The 26,509-nt window shown below is 51.5% G+C and overlaps 1 protein-coding gene across 17 annotated transcripts in view; it reads left to right on the top strand.

Annotated features, from left to right (window-relative positions):
• Nucleotides 1–26,509, top strand: part of CACNA1C (calcium voltage-gated channel subunit alpha1 C) — a 449,723-nt gene that overhangs the window by 62,591 nt on the left and 360,623 nt on the right. The window contains exon 1 of one of the 17 annotated variants that reach the window (XM_043441751.1): nucleotides 4,679–5,393. The exons of the other annotated variants lie outside the window; for them this stretch is intronic. Within the exon in view, the coding sequence (XP_043297686.1) occupies nucleotides 5,345–5,393 (49 nt within the window). The 5' untranslated portion in view covers nucleotides 4,679–5,344. Of the gene's footprint in view, nucleotides 1–4,678; nucleotides 5,394–26,509 lie in introns of those variants that run through there. 17 annotated transcript variants of the gene reach the window in all.

Raw genomic sequence — 26,509 nt, 5'->3', positions numbered from 1 at the left:
TGGTAAAGAATCTGCTTGCCAATGCAGGAGATGCAAGATGGGCAGGTTTGATCCCTAGGTTGGGAAGATTCCCCTGGAGCAGGAAATGGCAACCCACTCCCATATTCTTGCCTGGAGAATCCCATGGATGGAGGAGCCTGGTGGGCTACAGTCCATGGGGTTGCAAAGAGTCGGACACCACTGAGCACTCAGTATACTGTTTTCAATAGTGGCTGCTACAATAATGTCTTACTATTTTCACCTAACCAACCTTTTATGTTGGGTATTTAGATTTTTTTCCAAGTTTTTCACTCTTACAAATGTATTGTAATTAACAAATTCAGTGCACTCTTAATTGCTTCCAAAAAAAAATTTTGTGATCACTTTAAGGAATATTTTCCAGAATGAATCATGCACTCAACATACAGTGAGTGTCCCTGTACACCAAGCATTAGACTCACACAAAGAAAAATGAACACAGTTCTCTTTCTGAAGACATTTAAGATGTAGTGGGAAGAGGGCTGGAGAAAAGGCACCTTCGCATCCAGATATTACACCATACACAACACCGGAAGAGTGCTTGTCTGTAGCACCCCGCCCAGGAGAGCAGAGGCGAGAGCCTCACCGGGGGGTACAGTCAGGTCACGAAAGACAGAAAGATCCCTCCTTGGCTCCCACCACCTCCCAAACCTCAGTAGGAATTCGGGATGGCTTCTGTTTGACACATTGAGAATCTGTTCCTTGGAAAGGGAGCACCCAGGGATGTGTTCCAAAATGAGAAGCTGAGATATGGGTGCTCGTTGGAAGACCAAATATTTAGAAAGTACCTTTTTCTGGAAGGCAAAGAACACGTTTCACAGCTGAAAAGAGAAGTGAAAAACGAAACTGGAGAGGCATGAAGGTAATATTTACTTGCTAGATTTACATGGCGCCTACCTGGAGAAAAGCCTGGCTGTAAATCCTGCCGGTGCCCCTGACACGGGGCACCAGCTCTCAGTCACCCAGCTCCCTGTGAACCCCCTAAGGCATACTTTGCAATCATTTTGTTGTGGTTGTTCAGTCGCTAAGTCATGTCTGATTCTTTGTGACCCCACAGGCAACAATAAAGATAAATAAAAATAAATAAGAGACAAATAATAAGAAAAAAAAGAGTTCACAGAGTGAGTGGGCTATCATTTATTCCGAAACCCAAAGATAGGTTTTCATCTTTAATTCTCAACTTCTAGCTACTGTGCTGTTGTTTAGTCACTCAGTAGTATCTGACTCTTTGCGACCCCATGGACTGCAGCGAGCCAGGCTTCCCTGTCCTTCACTATCTCCCAAAGTTTGCTCAAACTCATGCCCACTCTGTTGATGATGCCATCCAACCATCTCATCCTCTGTCATCCCCTTCTCCTCCTGCCCTCAATCTTTCCCAGCATCAGGGTCTTTTGCAATGAGTCAGCTCTTCACATCAGGCGGCCAAAGTATTAGAGCTTCAGCTTCAGCATCAGTCCTTCCAATGAATATCAGGGTTGATTTCCTTTAGGGTTGACTGGTTTGATCTCCCTGCTGTTCAAGAGACTCTCAAGAGTCTTCTCCAGTGCCACAATTTGAAAGCAACAATTCTTCTTTGTGTTCAGCCTTTTTTATGGTCCAACTCTCATATCCATACATGGCTACTGGAAAAACCATACCTTTGACTACATGGACCTTTGTAGGCAAAGTAATGTCTCTGCTTTTTAATGAGCTGTCTAGGTCTGTCATAGCTTTTCTCTCAAGAAGCAGGCTCCACAACTTACCAACCGGATGATTCTGGACACACAAAGTCTCTAAGTCTCAGTTTCTGTATCTGTAAAATGGGGATGGCAATCACAACAGTAGCACCAGCATTATCCTTGCACTGAGGATGAAAGGAAATAACGTGATGGAACACCTGTCACAGCCCAGCCCACTGAGCACTGTCCGATATTGTCATTATTCCTTTATTGCAGTGTGTTCAGTTCAGTTCAGTTGCTCAGTCATGTCCGACTCTTTGCGACCCCATGAATCGCAGCACGCCAGGCCTCCCTGTCCACCACAAACTCCCGGAGTTTACTCAAACTCATGCCCATCAAGTCGGTGATGCCATCCAGCCATCTCATCCTCTGTCGTCCCCTTCTCCTCCTGCCCCCAATCCCTCCCAGCATCAGGGTCTTTTCCAATGAGTCAACTCTTCACATCAGGTGGCCAAAGTACTGGAGTTTCAACTTCAGCATCAGTCCTTCCAATGAACACCCAGGACTGATCTCCTTTAGGATGGATTGGGTGGCTCTCCTTGCAGTCCAAGGGACTCTCAAGAGTCTTCTCCAACACCACAGTTCAAAAGCATCATTTTTTCGGTGCTCTGCAGTGTGTAGAGGGGTGCAAAACAATTTTAGTATTAGTTTAAACAAATAAACAGGTGCACGGACCTCTGAAACACAGTCTATGATGGTGCACTCTAAAGCTAAATGGAAGGGATCTTCAGATTTGTGTCATTTCTGATTTTTCTCTTAGCTTGAAAATTGAGTGTGAACACACCAGAATGGTAAAGAAGCCAGATTTCTCTCCTAACCAACCAAATCTAGACCACTGTTCACGGTAGAATGAAGAAGATGGATAAAGCTTAATACCTCTCACAGGGGCCTTGGCATTGTAAGCTGGGGCCCAAACCCTTGGCCCAAGGAACGGGGCTGAACCGGTGAGGATTCAGACACGAATCCGGGTGCCTAGGGAGGCATTTTGATGCATACTGTGGTGGCATCTTAGGGACTCCTTCCACACTTTTATTAAGTTAACGACCCTCTGCCAGACGTCGGTCTGCACACTTGAGATAAAGTGGAGTGCAAAAAGGACAGAGATCCCTGCCCTCAAGGGGTTTACAGTTTAGTGGGGGAAACAGTCAATAAACCATACAATAGATGAATAAGTAGACTATATGGTATGTTACACACGGATTAAACAAAAAAATTCAAAGTGGAGGAAGGGGAGACTGAGGGCCCTGGAGGGGCTGCTAGGTGCAGTGGGAGAGTGACTCAGGACCTCTGCATATGCTGAAATCCACGAGTTTTCAAACTCCTTTTATAAAAAGGTGTTTGGCTGTTCCCGGTATCTGCGATTGCATATTGGCGTTCCGTATTCGCGGTTCCACAGGCGCGGACTCAATGAACCATAGATCCATCCGCGGATCCACTATACTAAGTGGGGTGGTCAGGCTGAATCTCGCTGAGAAAGTGTGATTTGAGCAAAGTCTTGAAGAAGATGAGGGGGTTCATCAGGTAGATAGCTGAGGCGGGGATTGCAGGCAGGGCGGGCAGCTACAGCAAAGGGCTCCCGGGGTGTGTGAGTGAGGAGAAGGAGGGGTGTCCTGGAGAGCCTGGGGGCACAGAGCTGGGCGGGTGAGGCTGGATCAGGGACACCAGAGGAGAGGCCGTGAGGGCACCTGGACTCACCAGCCGCGGGTCCCTGGAGGCTGCCCTGAGGGCCTGGCTTTTACTAAGTGAACAGGGAGCCCTGCGGGGGGTGGGGGGTGGGTAGGCGCGGTTGCAGAGAGGTGCTGACATGTGACCCTTTAGGTGGTGTATTGAGAAGATACCCAAGGACAGGAGGGGTTCGAAAGGGGACAGACCCTCTGCAGGAGCTCGAGTGAGGGGCATGTGGGCTTGGGCTGGGGTTGCAGCGGGGGAACTAAGAAGTGGTCACATTCAAGAGTCTTCGGGATTTCCCCGAAGGACCGGATCAGAGAAAGCAATCAAGAACCACTCCAGATCTTTGGTCCCATCAACCGAGAGACGGGGAGCCTGCTGAGGAGCAGGTTTTGCACCGAAAACAAGGAATTCCGCATTGAATCTGTTGGGTTTTGAGATGCCCGAGCGGAGACTGAGTTGGCCATGTAGCCTGGCGTTCAGGAAGACGGGTCTGGGCCGGACACACAAATCTGGTCACACCACGGACTCAGGAGATGGATGGGCTCCCCCCGCGGGGAGGAGGGCGGCTGGGGAGTAGGGTCTGAAAGTAGGAAGCGGGGCGTTTTCCCAAGTGGGAGCTGTAGGCGCCCCTGCCAGGGCCCAGGCAGCCCAAAGTCAGGAGCCCGGGCCTGCAGGGGGTGCCATGGACCTTCCGTGGCTGCCTGAGGACGGGGAGAAAGGTCCGCCGCTCCGGAAGGAAAGAGCTCCGTGGATTCCCGCCGGAGTGGCAGAAATAATTAAGAGGAGAAGGTAAGGATCTCGAGTAGCACACGTGCTCCGGTGCCTCGGAGGAATTAAGAAACCTCGGTCTATTAATCTGCTCAGACATCTGGGCACCGCTGCCTCGCCAGGAGGCTCCGCCCCTCGGGCCCTCTCTCCCTGCCCTGTCTCTCCCCATCCTCGCCTCTCCACGCCACTCGTGCAACCGCCCTGGTCCTAATGGATCAAACAGAGCCTTGGCATCGCGACTCCTTTTGCTCAGTGGCCCGACCCTCCGAGACTCTAGGAGGGCTGATGGCAGCCCCTCCTGGAATTGCGCGCCCGAGGCCTCTCCGCCTTGGCGCCCGCGCAGGACGTGGGGGCCGGGGCGGGGCGCGAGGGGTGTGTCTGGACGGCATGTGGGCCGAGGCGCGGGCGATCCGGCGAGCTGGGGCTCTAGCCGGACTCGAGTCGGCTCCGCGCGCCCCGCGCTGTGCGCCCCGCGCCGTGCGCCCAGCCCCGCGCGCCGCCGCCACATCTGGAAGCGTTCAGCGCGTCCGCCTGGGGCGCGCCGGGCGGGCGGGCGGGGCGGCGGGCCGCGGGGTGAGCGCCGCGCTCCGCGCTCCTGCCCGCGGCTCCCTCTCGCCGCCTCTGCAGAAACAGCTCCTGCCAGAGCGGCGCGCGGCGCGGCCCGGAGCGGCGGCGCCTTCCTGCCTCCTAGCCCTCGGGACTCGCCGGACCTTCGGGCAGAGAAAGCGGAGCCGGGCCGGGCAGGACGCGCCGAGAGCAGGCGGAGACGGTTCGGGCTAGCGGCCGGCGGGCCCTCCCCCCGTCCTGGGGTCCGCGCGCCCCTCTCCCCTTCCGCCTCCTCTAGCTCTGCCTCCTGATTTATTTTCTCAAATGCTGTGGCCGCCAGAGGTGCGGCGCTGAATTCTTGAAAGGGGCCCGGATGTGCTGAGGATGCGTTACAGCCCCGCTGAAGGAGGCAGGAGTGGAAAGGAACGCTTTCTGGTGTTTGATGCAATGATGGGGATCAGGTAATCGTCAGAGGGAAAGAAGAGCTGCTGCAGACCCACGGCTTCCTCGATTCTGCACGAGAACCGCCGGCCCGGAGCAGGGATCAGGGCAGACCCGCTCGGGGGTGTTTGACATTTCCTCCTCTTCGTGGCTTCTTCTCCTGCTCACACGATTCTTGGTCCATGGTCAATGAAAACACGAGGATGTACATTCCGGAGGAGAACCACCAAGGTAAGGCTGGATCCCGCCGCCGCGCCCGTCGGCCTCGCCCGCGCGTCCTTCTCCCAGAGCGGCCGGGGGCCCGCGGGACCCGGGCCGAACCGAGCGGAAAATCCCCGCCCCTCCCCCGCCTGCGCCCGCGGGCCCCCCGAGCCGCGCGTCCGGAGAAATTCCGGGCGAGGGGAAAAGTTCCCAAGTGTCTGCTCCGGCCTCGCTGGCTCGCGCTCGCCAGGGGAGCCCGACTGCCCGGCCGGCGACGCCCCCGGCCCCGCGGGCCGGGGTCCTCGCCTCGCCCGGGCGCGGCTGGGAGCGCGCGCGGGCGCGCGCCCCGCACCAGGCCGGCCGGCGCCCCCGCCCGCTGCCCGGCGCCCCGGCCCTGCGCCCCCGCCCGGGCAGCGCGCTCCAGGGGGCGGGTGGGGCCCGAAAGACGGTTGTGAGTCTCTCGGCGCCTCTCCCTTTCCTTCTCCCTCTCTTTCCCTCCCGCTGTGTCCCCCTCCATCTCTCCCTCTCCCTGTGTCCCTCTTCTCGGCTCACCTACACCCTCCCACCTCTCTGCAGCCACTGACCCCGCGCGCCCACGCCCCGGGTGTTCTTATTCGCACCCACATGCGGGCTAGCACCTGAGGATGTCAGCGGGGGTTAGAAATCGGGCGGTGTGTGGGCTCTGCTTTCTCATGTTTTAAGGCAATAATAAAGGGTGTGCCGAGCTCACGCGGCTGTACACTGTCGCCCAGTGTTTTCCAGCGTCTCCATCCTTGGCATCAAGTGGCAGCCGCTCCCCCTGCGAGGGGGGAAGGCTTTCAGGCAACTCCCCACTTCCTGGAAACTTTCTCCCTCACACCCCCCCACCCCCGCCCATATTAACAAGTTATTATTTTTTGGCACTGCTCAGCAATTAAGGTCAAGATGGAGCGGAGAGGGCTGGTCTTGCTGGAGTGTGGCCGCCTCCAGCTCCGGCTGGGCCTCCCCCATGGCTTCCTCTGCCTCTGGGTGCAGGCTCTGCCTCGCCTCTCCCAGTTTCCCAAGCCTCCCTGTTTACATGCTTCCTTCCAACCTCTTCCTTCTCAGTACCTGTCGCTGTTGGTCCTGCTACTTCCTGGGCACATCAGGTGCTCCTGTGAGGACAGCCTGGTGGAGGGATTGTCTCCGTGTCTCTCCTTTCCAGCCTCCTCTCTCCTTTGCCCCCAGCCTCACCCTTAGCAGGCAGAGTCCCTACCCTTTTGGAGCCAGAGGCCGCCGGGCAGCTTCCCTGGGCTCGGTCCAACCTGAAACTGATCTCCAGCTTGGGTGGCCATGGGGAGACTGTGGCCTCTTTTGGTAGAAAGGATTGTGTCAAGGGCCATGGGTTCTAGGATGAGCCATGGCTTTCGGGTCAGGAGGGCAGCTCTGTCCCCATGTCCCACCCCTCACCTGTTTCCCTGCGCCCCTCCTGATGGAGTCCTGGACGGATTCAGAGGGAGGCGGGAGAGACACAGAAGAAAGGGTGATGTCTGTGAAGAGCGGAGGAGGGTAGGTTTCTGCCCTCGGGGATCCCGGCTCAGTCCAGGCAGCCTTGAAGCGGAGCGCCCAGTGGCCACGTCCTGGCTGTCACCCACAATGGCAGTGACCTGTAGTCATGATTGTTATTCACATGGCGATAATCCTCAGCAGTTCCTAGGGTCCCCTTTCTGTGCAGGACAAATCCTTCTTGGCCCTTTTCCCCCTTCCTTTTGCCCCCCGCCCCGCCCCGTCCCCCAGCGCCTCCTCCCCTCCCATCTGCGGAGAGCAGACATTCAAAGTAGGAGCCGAGGCCCTGTGAGGTCTGCGAGGAAGATGGAGGGGCCGGCAGGCAGCAGGGCGCGTGGCCGGGCGCGCTGCCTTCCCAGCCACACGCCACAAACGCTATGGCAACCTGGATCCCAGTCCTCTCCCTTGAAGCCGCAGTGATTATATAATTCTCGGAGCAGTTTTGCCTCCTTTCCTGGACGTGGTTCTCAGGTGTGAGAGCACCAGGACCCCTGTCTCCCTGCTGCCTTCCCCCTCCTCCCCCCCATCCTTGGCATTGTTGGGGTCTTCCTGGGGCAGGAGGCGAGGAGGAGGGGCAGACCTGGAGGAGCAGGAGTGTCTGCCAGGAAGGGCTGGCTGTGGCTTCGGAACTAACGGGGCGATGGAACATGCCCGGGGTCAGGGTTTCAGGACCCGAGAGGCCTGAGGAGCGGATGATGACGTCGGGCGGGTGGTGACAGGCAGAGTGGAGGGCTGGAGAAGTTGCCGGGGCTGGGGGTTACACCCTCCTCTTCCCATCGCTTAGTGCATGGGTCCTTTCGCCCTGGTTTGCAGTGCTGTGTGTGTGTAGGGGGGCGGTCAGGGTGTGGAGAAGGGGGTCAGCACGTTGGTACAGCCCACAGGTTCCCCGAGGGCTGGCCCCTGACCCCAGGTCCAGGCTGGAAGGGGCTTGTGGGCCTCCCCTCACCTCCATCTCCCATCTGCTCTGGTCGCTTGCCAGCCTCCCACTTTTCTGGGCTGATTTTCCATTGCAGGCTCCAGCTAGCAAATGAGTTTCTTAATAGTCAACCATTTAACAAATAAAACATCAGAATGTCCCTTATCTGCTGGAGATGAGGCAGAGGGGGAGGCGTGTTCTGGGAGTGAAAGACACACCGTGCTTTTCTTTTCAAAGCGGGACTTAGTGATGCGGCAGGACAGTCCTCATCGTAGTAAAGTGATAGCAATCACAGTGAGGGGTCGGAGGGCATTGTTACCTTCACCCCAGCTTGTGCAGGTTGAAGAAGGGGTGACATTAGCTTCTCTTTCTCAGAATCTGCGTGGAGGAACCTGGAGAAAAGGGCTTTTAAGGTTCCAAATACCGTTCCTAGTACCGTTCAGACACTTTCCAGTGTATCAGAGTACTAGACAATCGAATCTATTACAAGAATCAATTATTCATTATTTCCACAGAGCACATGCTAACAGTATTTAAATGTGCGCGCGTGTATGCGCGCATGCAATCACACACACACATACACACACACACTGAATAAAGAAGAGCTATTTTAAATAGATTACACAAGAGCCTAATGCCCTCTGGGGACGTGGTACATGGCAGACAGGAAGACTGGTGATGTAGTCCTTGCACTGTTGCACACCTGTGCCTCTCCTTGGGTGAATGGTTCTCCACAAGTTGATGCTACAGGTACAGGAGATGGTGAGCCATTGGCCCATGAGTCTTGGAGATGACTTGGGACTCTTCCTTCAGTTTTCTCTGTGACTTAGAACTGCCCGAGATGGGTTCTTCTGGGTGTAAGCTGGATGCAGAAGGAGACCCAGGGGTGTCTCGGGTCAGGGTCTGAGGGCCTGCTGATCTTTGTGTCCCCCACCTCCTAGCACAGCCTTGACCCTGGGGGGATGAAAGCAGCTCCCAGACCAGAGGGGCTATGCTTCCTGCCTCCTCCAGGAGATGGCGCTCCAGGGCCTGGGCGTCAGGAGGGGCACCTGCGGTGGGGGGCACAGGTGAGGGCAACCTGGCTGCTATGCCTCGTAGGCATACCTGCCCCAGGGCAGAGGCCCCGAAGACTGGGGTGCCCCGCCGTGCACATGACATGCCCTCACGACCCCCTTCCCTCTCCAGTACTGAACCCACTTTGGATTTCTCCCACCCCATCATCCCTCCTGCCCCAGCCCTGCAATGACCTCTAGCACAGGCAGCATCCGCTAGGCTGAACCTGTCATGGCCCTGCATTAATATCCTCCCTGTATGTATTTCCTCCCCAGATTAATCTCCCCAGGGCTTGGTGACCAGAGGGGCTGGTGGGTCCCAGGCCTGGCCTGAGGCCCTGCTGAGTGTGGGGCCGGGAGGGGCTGGCCTGTGGGGTTGCTCAAAGGCAAGAAGATGTTCCCCTTAGAAACAACTGGGTAGACACTTCACAGCTCATCTCCGTTTATGAGTCTGGCTGGTGTCCTGGTGTCTGGAATGGCAGCAAAGCTCCTGAGACCTCGGGTAGGAAGTGACTGAGGTCTGTTCTGCTTCTCAGCACTGGGTCCCTGCCCCCCTCCCCTCCTCCCCACCGTGTTCTCATTCCCATCCCTTTCTTTGCTCCACCTCCTAGCATAGCATTGACCCTGGGGGATGAATGAACTTCCTCGGCTGTTGAGGCAAGTTCCTAGGGCCCAGGAGCCCCAGGCGATGCTCTGACAGTGCCTGAGGAGCTGAAGCACCCACCCCTCCTGGCCCAAGACCCTCCGGCTGGGGTCGGAGGTCACTCGGTGGTGACCTGTCAGCCGACACCGCCTCACGGAGACTCTGGAGTTCGTGCTCTGCGTTCAAAATCGGGAGACAATTTTATTTTCCAGTGTGGACTAAAGGATACCCGTGAGGGACTTTCCTGGCAGTCCTGTGGTTAAGACGTCACCTTCCAGTGCAGGGGGGGTGCAGGTTCAATCCCTGGTCAGGGAGCTAAGGAGCTACATGCCTTGGGGCCAAAAATCCAAAATGAAAAACAGAAGCAATATTGTAACAGATTCAAAGAAGACTTTAAGAATGGTGCACATCAAAAAAAAAAAAATCTTAAAAAAAAAAAGGAATCAGATGGATTGTTTGGGAAACACCTGGAGACTTAACAACAAGACTAATTAGTGAGATAATCGCCCTGATTGAGTCTGTTTCTAGGTTCTGTCCTCACAGTTGCCTGAGTCTATCGTGGGCTCTGAGGATGAGAGCCGAAGACTGATTAGAAAAAAAATTTTTAAATGGCATGGGGAATTGTTTTTGCAAAATATCAGGTGCTAAATATTTAGTGACATAAGTGCTAAGCGTTCTGATAATGAAGCAACACTCCCAGCCACGACTGTCATTATTAAAATAATTTAGTAAACACCTGTTTTGGTGAACCTCAAGGTTACATACTGTACCAAACAAGTGGAAGTGACAGGATCCCTCTGGGGAAATGGAGGGCCTTCAGCGCTGTTTCAAAGTCGGGTGCAGGGGCTCCCTGGAATCCACGGGGGCAGGAAGCAGGGTGGGGGCTGGCAGGACTCCTGTGTTGTGGGGCCCAGGTCCCAGATGGGTATCCGTTACTTGAGGCCAGGCCTTGACCTGGGGCCCCTGGGGCCTCGCCACTTCTTTGCCGTGTGAGACGGGGTGGGAGCCCTGGAGGGTAGAGCTGGGAGGGGACTTGGCCTCAGGGGCTGCAGGAAGAGGCCCAGCTTCCCGGGGTGTCTGGGAGCATGTGGGGCACACAGCTGCTACTTGTGGGACTGAATTCACCTAGGTGGGGATTTACAGGACAGAGGAGGGCGGTTTGGGCCTGCAGCTCAGGAGACAAAGAGAGGTTGAAAACAGGCCCTCACCTCCCCGGAGCCCTGGGTGACCTCGCTCTGAACGGAGGTGAGGGAGAGGAGGTCTAACTAGCCGGAACCGAAACCCCACAGTCCCGTCCACAGGCCCCAGACAGCTCTTCATCACAGGGCCACTTCCCGGTTGTCCTCTGGTGTGTGTGTGAGAGTGTGTAGGGACAGGGAGGGGGCGGTTCCACACTCGTGTTTTCTGAAGGGTTATCAAGCAGACCTAGAATAAACTCAAGTCTCTTCGGGAATTTACTTTCCAGGATCAGAAGATTTTAGGGGCAAGAGAAACGGTAGGAACCAACGCCATTTCCAGCTGAGCAAACAGGCCCCTGCAGGGTCACTCAGGAGAGTTGGGCCTGGAACCCACCTCCATTCTCCATCCTCCTGCCATCTCTGGACCTACTCGGTGCCCGCCGATGCTCTCAGAGCATCGCTCAAGGTTTCTGGTTAGACTTGGCTTAATAAACCTCTTGCCCTCCCCCATCCCTCTCCTGACCCTGCTTTTGTTCTGGCTCAAGTCTTTTCTGAGATAGTAGATTTAGAAACAGACTTGGGGCTATCTTTCATTGGAAAGGTTTAAACATTTCTTAGACGACAGAGTAAAAGTTTGTGCGTGTCCACAAGAAGCTCCTGCAAAACTCAGATCACTGTTTTGTGAACGGACATGCCTCCAAGCCTTTTTGTGTGCTCCCCACCTTTCTGCCCCAATCGGGGCTCCCCTGAGGGAGCGACGAGCCTGTGTTGCCAGGCTCCCTTGGCAAGGAGTTGGCAGCTGTTCATGGACCGGCTAGCTTTGTTGTGTGTACAAACCACAGGGCAGGGTGGCCATGCAGGTGAGCTACAGGCAGAACAGGTAGAAAGCATGGGGCGGTCAGGCTGCAGCTGTCAGAGGCCAGGGTGCTCCTGAGTCTACTGAGCTGGGCGAACAAAGGCCCCCCTGCTCCCTTGTCAGGGCTCAACCCCCAGGACCCCTCCTCTTCCCAGGAGACATTTAAAGAAGGAGAGGTCTATGGGAAGGGGGTCATTTGGGGCCTGCCTCCACGATCCCCAGAATCTCTGAGCCTTTGGTGGCTGACCTGATGCTCCCAGAGACTGGAAGACCTTGGAGGCTGAGCTGGTCTTCAGCTTTAGGACCAGGCCTAAGCCCTGCTCACCCTCAGAGGTGTGGCCTCTGAGGTCCCGGGAGGAAGCCACCATTTCAGAACACAGTGTTGCCATCATTTCATGAAATATTCAAGCTGCCCATTTGCCAACAGGGCTTTCTTTTAATACACTCGGCTACTCATGGTGCTGCCTGCTGGAACCTAGCTGAAAAGAAAATAAAATAATCTTGTCTCCTGTCCTTTAGAGAAGCAAGCCAAAACCCAGACAGTAAATGAATGTTCTTCTCCGTATTGCCTGTGGGCAGAAATGTTGAGAAATGTTGATTTGATTACTCAATTAAGCTCTATTTACTTTGTAACCATTGTGTCATGTTCAGTCATTTTTATACTTTTCTCCTTCCAAAATAATCCATGTTGGGCTAAAACCTTTCATAGATGTTAGTTAGCAAAAGTAAAGAAGAGAAAGAAAGAAAAATAAATAAGCCTACACCTAGAAAAATGACTTGGGTCACATTTTTTGACTTGATGTCTTTCTCTGAGATGTTTGAAAGAATCAGGTCCCCATTTTTGATCTGTGGGACGGAGACAGTAATCCTTAGCCAGTCGGCTTTGCAGGGCAGCCCCGAGGCTCCGAATGGAGGCTGGGTGTACATCGCTGTGTGGTGGCAGCTGGCTTTAGCAAATCACAGGACACCAGCCTGTGAGGAAGCAGGGCCATGGAACTTCCGTAGCATTCAAGAAGCGTTGAAGGTGGTGTTGGGTGGCTGACATTATTTAAAACTTCAAGGATGGAAACGTGAAACAAAGAGAAATAGAATCTGAGGCGGCCTGGACAATACTGAATAATCAAAGGAGAAGGGAAAGACCATTCGGAGAGGGCTGGTCTTCTGGTTTTCTTGGCACGTGGCAACCAACCTGAGCCTGTGGGCTCTCAGGACTGTGGGACGAGCTAGAGGGTCGGGACCCAGGGAGGCCAGGCTTCCTCATGACCATGGTCCCCGTGTGTGGCCTGAGGTTGAGGTTCTGCCTTCTGAACTGGACGGAAGTCCTCTGCTAGTCCAGACCTTGAGAGCAGGAGGTTGGGCAATCAACCTGTCCTCACTGTCCATGTGAACTCCCCAAAGCTAAACAACCACTCTTTAGCCCCAGAGGACAGGCCGTCTGGCAAACAAAACTTTGCTTCAAATGTCAACCTTGGCTTTGGAAAATAAGCATTAAAAAAAAAAAAAAACATATAGCAAACGTGCTGGCGGTTTATAGGTAAGGGGCGGGAGCAATTCCATGCGGCATCTTGAGACACTCATCAAATAGGAAAGGGCTTTAATTTTACATGGGAAGTGACAGACTAGCCTTTAGTTTACTGAAGCAAAAATAATCTCATCGTCAAAATGTGTGCTGGGAAACGTGCGTTTAACTTTGTGCCTTGCACCGCTCGCCACCTGCCTCCCAGCCTCTGGGCCTGTGATCTCTGGGGCATCCATGTCTACATTTTTATTTTTAAAATAATATGTTGTAGCATCCATTGTTCTGTGTTTGTAGATGGGGCAGGAGCAGTATGCTTTGTACTCTCTTCCTACCGTTACATCCTATGTCCATCCTAGGTGTTGCATGCTAAGTTGCTTCAGTCGAGCCTGACTCTTTGCGGCCCTATGGACTGTAGCCCAGCAGGTTCCTCCCCCCATGGGATTCTCCAGGAAACAATACTGGAGTGGGTTGCCATGCCCCTCCTTCAGGGGATCTTCCTGACCCAGGGAACAAACCTGAGTCCCCTGTGTCTCCTTCAGTGGCAGGTGGGTTCTTTACCACTAGCACCACCTGGGAAGCCCCGTGCATCCTATGGGAGGGTGTTAATGACATTTTTCACATGAGGGAACTCAGGAGCAGTGGTCTTGATAACGGGGTCAAGGTCATCCTGATGCTGTTGGAGCCAGGAATTAAGTTCAGGTCTCTTGGACTTCCCAAGCACGTGCTGTCTCTCTCCTCTCCCCACCTGGGGCCGAGGAGAGACGACCTTGGCCAGCCTTGTGTCGCATGGCTTGGATGTGCCCTGTGGAAGCTGCGTCTTCCGCCGGTCACGGCGGTGGACAGACATCTGAGTGCTTGTGCTGCCCTATGGTCACTCCACACGCCTCCGCTTGCCATTCCCTCTCCGAGCTGTGCATTTGTTCCCGAGCTTCCTGCCTGGACCCTGCTTGGTCCTCAGATCCCAGTGGGGACTCCATCTGTCCAGCTTTGGCTTTGAGATGACTGCTTCGTGGCAGGGCCTAGCTTCCCCGCCTTCTTGGAACGTCTCCCCAGTAATCTCCCCCTGGAAATAGGCCCTCCATTCTCCAACCCGGGTCTGATGAGTTTAGGGCCCATCCTTGCAGGCTGAGCTCCCAGACCGCATGCGTTATCCATTTATTTATTTTTAAAGAACATGTTGGTGGAGATATGTCACTTACCATAAAAGATACATTTCATATACCTTTAAAATGTACAGTTTGGTGTTTTTTAGTATGTTTACAGGGTTGTGCAAAGCCTGCACATATTCATCACCCCAGAGATAGAACCCGCACCCACTGATAGTCACTCCCCATCCCTGCTTCTGTCCCCTGCATCTCCATGTGACTGTGGATTCTCAAGCATCATTGACTGTGATGTTAATCCAGTCACTGGGGCTCACCTGTGCCATCCCACTGCAGGTGGCACATCCCCTGAATTCAGATCTAGGTCACTTGTGACGACCCATCTGATAAACGACCCACCTGATAAATGATGCAGTTAAAAGGAAGCACAGGAGGTCAGTTGGGGACCCAGGTATCACTTGGAGGTGAGATCGAGCACTTTCTTTCAGTTACACAAAAAGTGATTTTAAGGTTTATTTCTTTTAACTCAGCAAAGCTAAGTCTGTAAGGCACATCTACTGATAGCTGAAGATGTGAATTATGACCTTTAAAAATGTTTTATTATAAAATATATATAACAAAGTTTTTCACTTTAACCAGTCTTAAGTATACAGTCCAGTGGCGTGAAGTATATGCACAGCATTGTACAACCATCACCAGACTATTTCCAAAACTCTTTCCTCACTCTAAACAGAAACTCTGTAAGCTCTAAGTAACAACTCCCCATTCCTCCTTCTCCCAGCCTCTGGTAGCATCTAATCTGTTTGTCTGTGAATTTTTCTATTCTAGGTATTTTATTTACGTAGAATCATACTATATTTGTCTGTTTGTGTCTAGCTTATTTTATGTGATGTTTCCGAGGCTCATCCATGTTATATCATGGGTGTCAGAACTTCATTCCTTTTCATGGCTGAATAATATTCCACTGTATGAACCAACCACATTCTGCTTATCCATTTGTCAACTGATGGACACTTGGACTGTTTCTGCCTTTAGGCTACAGTGAATAATGCTGCTGTGAATATCAGTGTACAAGTATCTGAGTTCTTGCTTTCAGTTCTTTAGGGTACAGACTTAGAAATGGAATTTCTGGGTCTGAATTATGGCTTTTTTGTTAGAAGAGCCCATTTCCTCATGTGGCTCCACCATGTCAGAACACGCCATCCTGTGTACACAAGGATATTGTATCAGGGAATTCCACTGTGACGGTCATGAGGGTTAGTGTGTTCCTGAGGCTCCCTGGGCTTGTATCAGAATTTTTACTTTAACTAGGTGTTTAACAATCCAGCAATGAGGAGTGACTGATGCTGCTTCCCTTCCAAAAAACAAAGAAGGTCTCCAGACTCAGCTCAGCCCTCCCCTTCCTGCCAGCAGGGCTCCGGAACGGCAGGAAGCGGGTGTTAGGTAAGACAGAGATAGTTTGTGTGTCCCCATCTGCATCTGTCCAGGAGCATCCACTCTGGGAACCATGAGGACCTTGGGAGAGGATGGGTCTTGTGTGGCTAGGCTGAGCCATGCTCTGTGGCCCCACATCTGCACTGGTGGAGGGCTCTATCTCCAGCCTGGGGGCTTGCCTGGGGGTGCTGCTGTGCCCGGGGCTCTTGCCTGCACCTTGCACAACTGCAGTCTAGGCGAGGGAGGGAAAGACACTCAAGGAAAAAGGAGCACTCAGGGAAAAGAGTCAGGAACAGAGGGAGGAGGGGAGGAGACAGTAAGACATGGCGGCCCCATGCGGGGACCAGTGGCCAGTTACTGACTCAGGAAACCCTTTCATTCTTGGGATGGCTATTTTTTTCCATAATTGTTTTGCCTAAAAGTAATAACATCACTTTACTTTTTGGTTGCTCTAGAATACCTTTTCAATCTTGCTCTTGTCTACTATCAACTATCCTTAAAAAAATTGTTTTGAAGTAATGGGACAAGTTTTATGATTTCTATTTTTTCAGATAAGGAAACCTGGGCTTAGAAAATCTGAACAACTTGACTTATTAAGGAAGGAAAAAAAGAATCAGTTTTGGGTTTTTTTTGAGAGCGAGAGAGAAGATCAGATGGTAGACTTTATCTTATCTTTATCTTTGTGGGCTCATATATGTTCTCCCATTTATTCCTGCTGGAGCCCTATTAGAGCCAGACAGCTTTCTGTGCTACAATGGCTTGTTGACTCTTGGTCTCAGCTCCTCCTGTAGCTTGACCGTATTGATCATCCATCAGGGCTTCTTGTCCTGATGCAGGCTGACCTCCAGCCCCACGCCCAGCTCCCCGATTGGCAGGTTCAGCTGGGGCATAAGTGTGTGCGCTCTTTTTCAGATTAGCAGAGTTGAGCATGCTAAGTCAGAATGCAGGTCAGACCTTTGGCAGTCTGATACTTACTTTAATCCGACTCTTAGTAAATCCCCATCTTACGGGCTCTGCCTTTGCATCCCCTCTCTGGTCCTGTGCACAGGTGTGTCTTGGCTGCTATCCAGAGCTGAAAGGTTGCACAGCGTTTCTCCAAGGTCAGAGCCTCTGTCACCGTGTCTGGCTGCCCAAGACCTCCTGGGGATCTGAGCTGCACATCCGAGGGGATTATAGTGACTCAGATGTCATATTTGGTCTGCAGTGGATAAGATCCTGTGGCTCTGTGTTTCAATTATTTAAAAGGCAAAATTTTTGACCTGTGCCTGGCTGTCTAAACGACCAAGTGACAAGGAGCCTTTTCTCAGGATAAATTGACTGTGAAATGCCCTGAAAACGGAGAATCTCATTCCAATTTTGGTGAAAACAATCCTAAAAGTTGCTTTTCCTCTCCCAGATTTGGTGTGGTCCGTCATTCTCACTGTGTTGTTGGGCACCTGCTGTCTGTAAGGTGGTCTGCTCCTGTGACCTTTGGTTACAGCCCCTTGGTTGTCCCTTCCTCTGTGGGGGGGGGGGAGGTGGTGGGCATGTAGTCCAGAGGGAGGGAAGATGCAGACACCCACGACGGGCAGAGTGTGCCTGGCGTTCCAAAGAGATGAAGATGAAGGGCTCACAGGCTTAAAGAAGGAGATGTACGGTCAAATGGAGTAAACAGGGAAAGCATAGGTGACAGAGCTGGACCTTGAAGGGCGGGCAGATGTAGGTGGGTCCCAGCAGGAAGAGCAGTGTTGACAGGCTCAGGCACTGGAGTTTAGAGGAGTGGGGAGTTGAGTTTGCTTAGAGCACAGCCCTGTCCGGGGAGAAGTGGAGGGAAGGCTGGCATACACGGAGAGCCCTTGCCTTGGGGTGGAGTCTGCCTCTCATTCTGGAAGTTGTGCAAGGCTCTCTGGAGTGTTTGAGCAAGGGTAAGGGGTGACCAGAGCCTTCCAGGAGCCTAGTTAGGTGGCATGGTAGAGTGTGAATTGGGGCCTAAGAGCACAGGTGGAGGGACAGTTCTGAGGCTGCTGTCAAGTCCAGGGGAAGAGGGAAGAAGGGGTTTTCTCAACAAAGTCCTTTATCCAGTGGGTGGGGCTATCTAGGTGGGTGGGGCTATATGGGTGGGTGGGGCTGTCTACCTGGAAACAGCTATCTAGGTGGTTGTTGTTCAGTCACCCAGTTCAGTGCAGTTCAGTCACTCAGTCGTGTCCAGCTCTTTGTGATCCCATGGACTGCAGCACACCAGGCCTCCCTGTCCATCACGAACTCCCATAGTTTACTCAAACTCATGTCCATTGAGTCAATGATGCCATCCAGCCATCTCATCCTCTGTCATCCCCTCCTCCTCCTGCCCTCAATCTTTCCCAGCATCAGGGTCTTTTCAAATGAGTCAGTTCTTCGCATCAGGTGGCCAAATTATTGGCGTTTCAGCTTGAGCATCAGTCCTTCCAATGAATATTCAGGACTGATTTCCTTTAGGATGGACTGGTTGGATCTCCTTCCAGTTCAAGGGACTCTGAAGAGTCTTCTCCAACTCTCCAGTTCAAAAGCATCCACTGTTCGGTGCTCAGCTTTCTTTATAGTCCAACTCTCACATCTATACACAACTACTGGAAAAATCAGAGCTTTGACTAGACCTTTGTTGGCAAAGTAATGTCTCTACTTTTAATATGCTGTATAGGTTGGTCATATCTTTTCTTCCAAGGAGCAAGCATCTTTTAATTTCATGGCTGCAGTCACCATCTGCAGTGATTTTGGCCCCCCCACAAAATAAAGTCTGTCACTGTTTCCCCATCTATTTGCCATGAAGTGATGGGACCAGATGCCATGATGTTGGTTTTCTGAATGTTGAGTTTTAAACCAACTTTTTCACTCTCCTCTTTCACTTTCATCAAGAGGCTCTTTAGTTCTTTTTTGCTTTCTACCATAAGGATGGTGTCATCTGCATATCTGAGGTTATTTCTCCCTGCAGTCTTGATTCCAGCTTGTGCTTCATCCAGCCCAGCATTTCTCATGATGTACTCTGCTGCATATAAGTTAAATAAGCAGGGTGATAATATACAGCCTTGACATACTCCTTTCCTGATTTGGAACCAGTCTGTTGTTCCATGTTCAGATCTAACTGTTGCTTCCTGACCTGCATACAGATTTCTCAAGAAGCAGGTCAGGTGGTCTGGTATTCCCATCTCTTTAAGAATTTTCCACAGTTTGTTGTGATTCACACAGTCAGAGGCTTTGGCATAGTTAATAAAGCAGAAGTAGATGTTTTTCTGTAACTCTTGCTTTTTTGATGATTCAACAGATGTTGGCAATTTGATCTCTGGTTCCTTTGCCTTTTCTAATCCAGCTTGAACATCTGGAAGTTCATGGTTCACGTACTGTTGAAGTCTGGCTTGGAGAATTTTGAGCATTACTTTACTAGCGTGTGAGATGAGTGCAGTTGTGTGGTAGTTTGAGCATTCTTTGGGACTGGAATGAAAACTGACCCTTTCCAGTCGCTCAGTCGTCTCCAACTCTTTCCAACCCCATTGATGTCTGCATGCCAGGCTTACTGGTCCTTCACCATCTCATGGAGTTTACTCAAACTCATATCCATTGAGTCAGTGATGCCATCTAACCATCTCATCCTCTGTCATCCCCTTCTCCTCCTGCCTTCAATCTTTCCCAGCATCAGGGTCTTTTCCAGTGAGTCAGTCCTTCACATCAGGTGACCAAAGTATTAGAGCTTCAGCTTCAGCATCAGTCCTTCCAATGAATATTCAGGTTTGATTTCTTTTAGGACTGACTGGTTTGATCACCTTGCAGTCCAAGGTACTCGCAAGAGTCTTCTCCAACACTTAGTTCAAAAGCATCACTTCTTTGGTGCTCAGTTTTCTTTATGTTCCAACTCTCACATTCATATCTATCTACTGGAAAAATCATAGCTTTGACTATACAGATCTTTGTTGCCAAGTAACGTCTCTGCTTTTTAATATGTGGTCTGGGTTTGTCATAGCTTTTCCTCCAAGGAGCAAGTGTCTTTTAATTTCATGGCTGTAGTCACCATCTGCAGTGATTTTGGAGCCCAATAAAATAAAATCTGTCACTGTTTCCATTGTTTTCCTATCTGGTTGCCAGGAAGTGAAGGATGGGGCTAATGGGTGGGTGGGGTTATCTCCACGGCGGGGGGGGGGGGGGGGGGGGTGTGAATCTAGGTGGGTGGGGCTACATCGGAGCTATCTCCATGGGAAACTCTATCTAGGTGGAGAACTTTCTGGGTGAGAAGGGTAGAGGGTGGATTTGGAGGGCTAGTGGAAGATACCCAGCAAACATGCAGGATTAAAGTTCACTTAAAAGTGAGATTTGAAGCTGTGGAAGTGGATGGAATTATTAGGGAAAGCGAACAGAGAGAAGGGGAGGATGCAGGGCTGAGGACGGAGCCCATGTGTTTAAAGGTTAGGAAGCAGGTAAAACAGCCAGCGGGGCCAGGGTGGTGGAGGAGAGCCTTGCTCCTGCAGGGCCACAGAGAGCAGGGGGAGGCCATCACTGTCAGCGTCAGGTGGGATGTGGGAGAGAGGAGAGGAGATGGGAACTGAGGCAGTCCACTGGATTTGAATCTGCTCTCAGGGGACCTTGAGAGTGGGTCCACTTGAGATGGGCCTGACCACAGGGAGGGATACCTTGGGAGGGGAGAGGCCTTTACCTGGATGCCATTTTCACTGCCCTTCTAGGCTAGGGAAGTGGCCCAGCTGCTGTCTGCCTGCCCAGAAGCAGTGTGCCATGATGGCCCTCTGGGGCCTGGTGCCCTGTCACCCTGTGTGGTCCCATCTGGAAAGCCACCTGCAGAGTCCAGCCTTATTCTGGTGAATCTCGAGGTCACTGCTGATCCCAGCTGGGCTGGGCTGCAGGATCCTCTGGTTCCCCTTTCCCTCTCCAGGGGACCCGGGCAGGGTTTTGGCTGCAGAGGGAGCTCTGAGTCTGATGTAGGAGTCTTCCCAGTGCTAGCCGTGTCACTTTCCAGACAATGGATCCCAGGCCTGGACCTGTTGAGTCTGGCTTGGCTCTGGTAGAGTGGAAGAGGAGAGAAGAAAATCCACGAGAGAACATGACCAGAACAGAAATGCTGTGGAGTTGGGTGGGCCTGGTGGCATTCTGGAGGCGGGTGGTGGGGATGCCCACAGACATCACAGCGTGAAGTATTGTTCACACCCATTTGGCTGTGGACGGCCACAGGCCAGCACCTCCCAGTGGTTTAATTAGGTCATGGTGCATTTGAAAGGCAGAGGGGGAAAATGGCAATAAAGGTCATCTAGTAGTATTTTCAGACCTAGAAGTAAGTGAACAGAAACTCTAGACCATAGACTTTTAGGGAAAGTTTCCCCTAGCACTCGGGGACCAAATGCTAAAAGTTCCTTGGTATGTGGTGTGTGCACGTGTGTCAGGGAGAGAAGGAGCCGGAGAGAGACAGCAGTGGACTCAGCTTGAAGACAGTGACTTTCATGGGCTGCAGGTGTGTCCAGGTGCCAGGAGACTTATGTGTACAGGTACCTCTGCCTCTTGCTTTGGTATTTGGTGGACTCGATTCACTTCCTCATGTCTGGGAATCTGTATCCACTACCTCCAACCCCTTGACTCAGAATCCATTTATTCTTTTAACCCCATTTATAAATGACTGTGAGTTAAATATTGCAAAAGCAGTAAGTGAAGTACAGCAGGAGAAAACGTGAGTGTGCTCCTGTGCATACTGTCAGCTGCATGGAGAGATAGTAGTGGAGGCTCAAATGCAGCAAGAGTACTTCTGAGCTTAAGTTTTTTTCTAAGAAAAAAATGTCTTGGGGGAGGGGCAAGAAGAGTGTGGAACAGCCTCACGATTTCAAAAATAGTAGCAAAGAAAAGAGGTTTTGGGTTTTAAAGACATGAGGGTGTCTTGAGTCTTCTTAGCGCTGTGTATGAAGTGACTGGATGGGGTAGAATTGGGGTGCTTTACACCCCACACAGTAGATGTGACTAAGGAGGCACACCTGCTTCCAAGAAAGTCTTTGCAAAGAATCCTTACTGCATCTTGCATTCTTTTCCTTCCTTCTGGATTCTTTCCTTAACAGTGAAGCTTATGTTTTGTAGTTTTTTGGGTGGTGGTCTATAGTGGTAAACTTCCTCAGTCTCTATTTGAAGTTCTTTCTTTTTCTTTCTTTCTTCCTCCCTCCCTCATTCAAGAATGATGGTTTCATGGTACACAATTCTATGCAAGCTGTTGTCTTCCTTCAGCAATTGGAAGATCTTCCATTGTCTTCTGGACTCTATTGTTGCTGATGAGAGGTCTGCTGTTGGTCTATGTCATAATTTTGATTTTTAAAAGATACCCACTTTGTCTTTAGTATTAGGCAGTTTCACGATATTGTGTTATTACATTAATTTTTTTTTTAAATCTTACTTGTGACTTGGTGAGATACTTCAACCCAAGGATTTGTATCATTCCCAGTTCTGGAAAATTCTCAGTCATTTTCAACTATTGTTTCTCCCCTAGACTATCTATTTTATGCTTCTGGAACTCTGCTATTAAAACATGTACTGATTTTTCTCATTTTACTGTTTCTCCTAGATGCTCTTTCATATCTTATATATCATTATTTTCCTTTGCTACACTCTAGGGAATTTCTTTAGCTCTGTTTTCCAATTCACCAGTTTTTTCTTCATTTGTATCTAGTCTACTGTTTTACCTTTAAATATATTTTTATTTTTAATGACTATTTTATTTATTAAAGTTCTATTTTGTTCTTTTTCAGACCTTTTATTTTTTAATAATGTATTTTGTCAATTTATGATTTCTCTTATGTATTTTGTATTTTTAATAATTCTAAATAGATATGTAATATTTATAGTTCATTTTCACATTGTTTTATTGATTTCAACCCTGTGGAATGGCTCTCCTGTTTCTTATATCTGCTGACTTTCCCTGATAGTGGATCACTTCCTCCTGTGATATAAATTTTGAGTGGGAGCCCATCTCCGTTGCGAATTTTTTTCTCTTGTGGGTTCTAAGCACATGAATTGTGGAAGTGATGCTACAGTGTCATTTTACATTTGCCTCCAGTGGGTAATCTTGGTGGTTTCACTGATCTAGAAACAGTTTTTAGTATTTGCTCGTTGACTTGGCCCAGAGCACCCTGGTGCTTTGATTTGCCATGAGAAATTATTCTCACACCCAGAATCTCAGTCAGAGGCAGGGGCCTTGCTTATAGGATGGACTGACTCGCATAAGCAGGAAGCTTTACAGCCCATCACGGCTGTGGTCAGCCCTGCTGTGCTGTCCCCGCTTCCTGCTCTCCATCATCACAGCCCCTCTTAGCCTTGTTGTTAGAACAGCCTCATTGCAATACTTAGGCCTCATTTTTGTTGTTGTTCAGGTGCTCATTTGCGTCCGACTCTTTGCGACCCCATGGACTGCAGCACGCCAGGCTCCTCTGTCCTTCGCTAACTCCCAGAGCTTGCTCAAACTCATGTCCGTTGAGTTGGTGATGCCCTCCAACCATCTCATCCTCTGTCATCCCCTTCTGCTTTCAATCTTTCCTAACATCAGTGTCTTTTCCGATGAGTTGGCTCTTCACATCAGGTGGCCAGAGTATTGGAGCTTCAGCTTCAGCACCAGTCCTTCCAATGAATGTTCAGGACTGATTTCCTTTAGGATGGACTGGTTTGATCGTTCAGAAGCCCATGGCCTACTTCAGGCCTTACCTGTGCTTTCAGATTGTGCAGGGGAAGAGAGTCATGACCTAGTTTTCCCCTTCTTCAGTCCCCTCTTCCCCCCACTGCTGGGCTTCTAGGCTTGGGGCAGAGGAGAGGGGCTCAGAGGACGCAGGGCTCACGACTTTCTCCTTAATGCTGGGCTGTCGGCTGTCAGCCACTGTCTTACTCTCTGCTCTGGCAGCTGCCTGAGTGCCGACTGTTTCCTAGGACACCTCTGTGAGTTCTTGGAAGGTCCCCGTGGGGTCCTTGGTGCAGGCCATGTGGTCTCTGCCAGACCTGTTGGGAATCTCTGCCTCTTTCTGCTGGGGCTTGAATCCCACCACTTACCCGTCGTCCACTCAGCCCATCAGGACGAAGGTGTTTGGTCAGCATTTGGGGCTGCAGGCTGCTTTCTTTTGCCACCCTGTCTGCAGAGCTGCCCCCAGAGAATCCCAGGCAGGAAGCACACTCCATCCCTCAGTGTGTGCGTTCCCAGACTCGAGAAGACACCGGCCAAGACTTTCCCGGGACTAGCACTCCGTTAGGTCCAGACCAGGTGTGTCAGGTGGCTCACTGTTCTGTCTTCCCTTGGGGAACTAGAGTCAGGACAGACTTATCAGTCACTGATCGATCAATCAGTCACTGTTTATGAGCGCTTCCCGTGAACTGGCTCTGTAGCAGCCTCTTGGCAGCAGGCATAAGCGAGCAGAACCAATTCTGACAGCCGTGCATTAAGTGTCCACTGGATGCCAGAGAGTCGGTGAGGACGCAGTGATGAGTGAAACAGATGGGCGCCTGCCCCCCTCAGCGCTCTCAGCAGGGCCTCTGGCTGCATTGCCTGGAGCCTCCTCGGTGGTGGCCGCATGGTGCGATGTGGCAGCTCATTTGCATGAAGAGGAAGTGGGTCCTCCAGACTCTGGAAGTCTCTCTCGGCCTTCACAGAGCTGACCCATCAAGGACCATGTGAGATGCAGACCAGGCCAGGAGAGGAGCAGCCCTGGGGATGAGGGTGGACTGGTGTGAATGATGACTTTGTGGGGCGCAGTAGCTCTCTCTGTGTCACTGGGCTTTATCTCTGCTTGTCCCCCTCTTTCCTGAGCTCCTGCCAGGCTGTGGACTGTCCATGTCACCCTCAGGGACCCAGGGCTCTCCTCCTCTGTGCCTAGGAAGGGGCTTGGACCCCGCAGAGCCGTGCAGCATGGTCCACACGCTTCCTGGCAGTCGTGGGGTGACTCGAGTGACTGCTGCTGTCCCTGGAGGCCAGAGCCTCCAGAGGGTGTGGAGGTGCAGTCAAGACTTGTTCCAGGAGGAGCAGGGCTACCTGGGCCCTGCTCAGACGGAGGTTGGAGTCAGCTATTCCCATTTTTGTACAGATTTAAGTCATTTTGTGTCCTCTCTGATGTATCTGTGTGTTCAGCCTTTTGTCTAATTGTGAGATAAAAGACTTCATCTTTTTTTTTTCCAGGAATTCCAGGAGTCAGCAAGCAAGTTCAGGAGGAATTAGTAAGACTGAAATCACTGAGCTGGTGGCTTCAGCTTAAATCAGACGAAGGGCATGCCTAAGATGACAAATGATTCTGGGTCCCCTGTGGACCTGGGACTGGTCAAGGGGCCTGAAGTGCTGCCCAGGAAAGGATTCTGGGTGCGGCAAAAGCTCAGGGCAGCGAGTGCAGGGCTTGACTAGTGATGTCTGCCCCAGTCGCAGGCAGAGGGTGGTGCCCAGCACGACCTACTGTTTTGGCTGTGCCTGGGGAAGTCGGAGAGTCGCCCAGGCTCTTTATTCAGCGGGCTGATTCATTCGGTTCTGTCAAACCAGTAGCCAGTTCAGTGGGGTAAAATATCAGCTGAAATGTGTTTAGTATAAGATAGGAAAGAAAGGAAAAAAAAGTACCCATTTTATAAATTCTGTTTCTCACTTTTTATTCAGCCGGGTTGGTAAATCATGGACATACTTTAAGAGTTGAATTAAATCCGAGAGCTTCTAACTGCTGGTCTGACTTTGCTGGAGGAGTCACTCTATGAGACTTTATGGTTTTATTACACTGTCTTTGTAAACATTTTTCAAAACGTTTCACACTGAGTATGTGATTTTGTTCTCATTGGATCCCGGGGATGCTCAGTGGTGATCTGACCAGTTGGCACGAGTAGGCGAGGGGCTGGCCCTGATCTTGGCTCCTTCTGTGGTTCTGTGAACTTTCTGAGTGTCCTCTGGGGTCTGGAGGAGACTTTCATCCAGCTGGTTACTGTTGCTCTGCTGTCTGGGGGTCAGGGCCTGTAGCCTGGTGCAGGGACTCAGGGTAGCATCCACACTGGCTCGAGAGGCCTGTTTCCCCAGCAGCTGATGCGTTAGACCCCACTGCCCTGATAGAATGCTTCGGGGTTTGTAGGATGGAAAATTCTGTTTGGAAATGAGCACAGCCCATAGTCATCCGCGCCCCGGAGTTGTCAGCTGAGCGTCTGAGTCACCCGCACCGTCTCCTGGCGCCCGCGGCCTCCTGGTCCACCTACAGTGGTCTGAGCTTGGCCATATTTGGCTTTCTTGAGCTGGTTGGCTTTGGACATGTCTTTCAACCTGCCAACACCCGAGTGGGGACCCAGATCCAGCCTTGCGTTTAAGTGGCAGGCAGTAGAGATGTCCAGGGATATGGGGCCGTTTACTGAACATAAATCAGTTCTCGGCTGGGCCTTGCATTCCTTCGGTTGTGAACAGTTTAGCCTCATAACAGCCATGTCTTCTCCCCCTGCTCTCCCCAGCCCAGACCACCACTGGATTTATTTCTACAACCAGGCGCTTTGAGGATCACAAGGGGTTCCCTCTTTCCTCCAGAGTATTCCTTTCCTCCCCAACTTTGCAAAGTACGTCTCACCCACTGTCTCATTGAGGTAGGAACTCATCTCATCTCCATTTCACAGAAAAGGAGAAAAAGCCTCAAAGAGCTTAGGGAATTTGCCTAAGGTCACACAGCTAATAAATGATGGAGCTGGAATTTGAACCTAGCAGCTGTTTTCCGAGCGTTTACTCTGGAAAAGCCCTGCCGTGATTATGTTGTTTCTCTTCTAATCTGGATAGCCTGTCGTTGGACTTTTGAGATTTTTCTTGGTAGTTTCAACTGCAACCCATACGCAGGCAGCACCAGCTTGTGAATCTGCTCAGACCTCCCTCCGGGGAGAGGTGTGGAGTGAGGAACAGGCGTCGTCACGGCAGCAGCATCAGTACAGTGGTCGGGTCCAGACCTCAGATGCA

This window comes from Cervus canadensis, chromosome 21, assembly GCF_019320065.1.
Source record: "Cervus canadensis isolate Bull #8, Minnesota chromosome 21, ASM1932006v1, whole genome shotgun sequence".
Classification (NCBI taxonomy): domain Eukaryota; kingdom Metazoa; phylum Chordata; class Mammalia; order Artiodactyla; family Cervidae; genus Cervus; species Cervus canadensis.
Note: the sequence above shows the minus strand (reverse complement) of the source record. Positions and strands in the feature narration are given on the sequence as shown.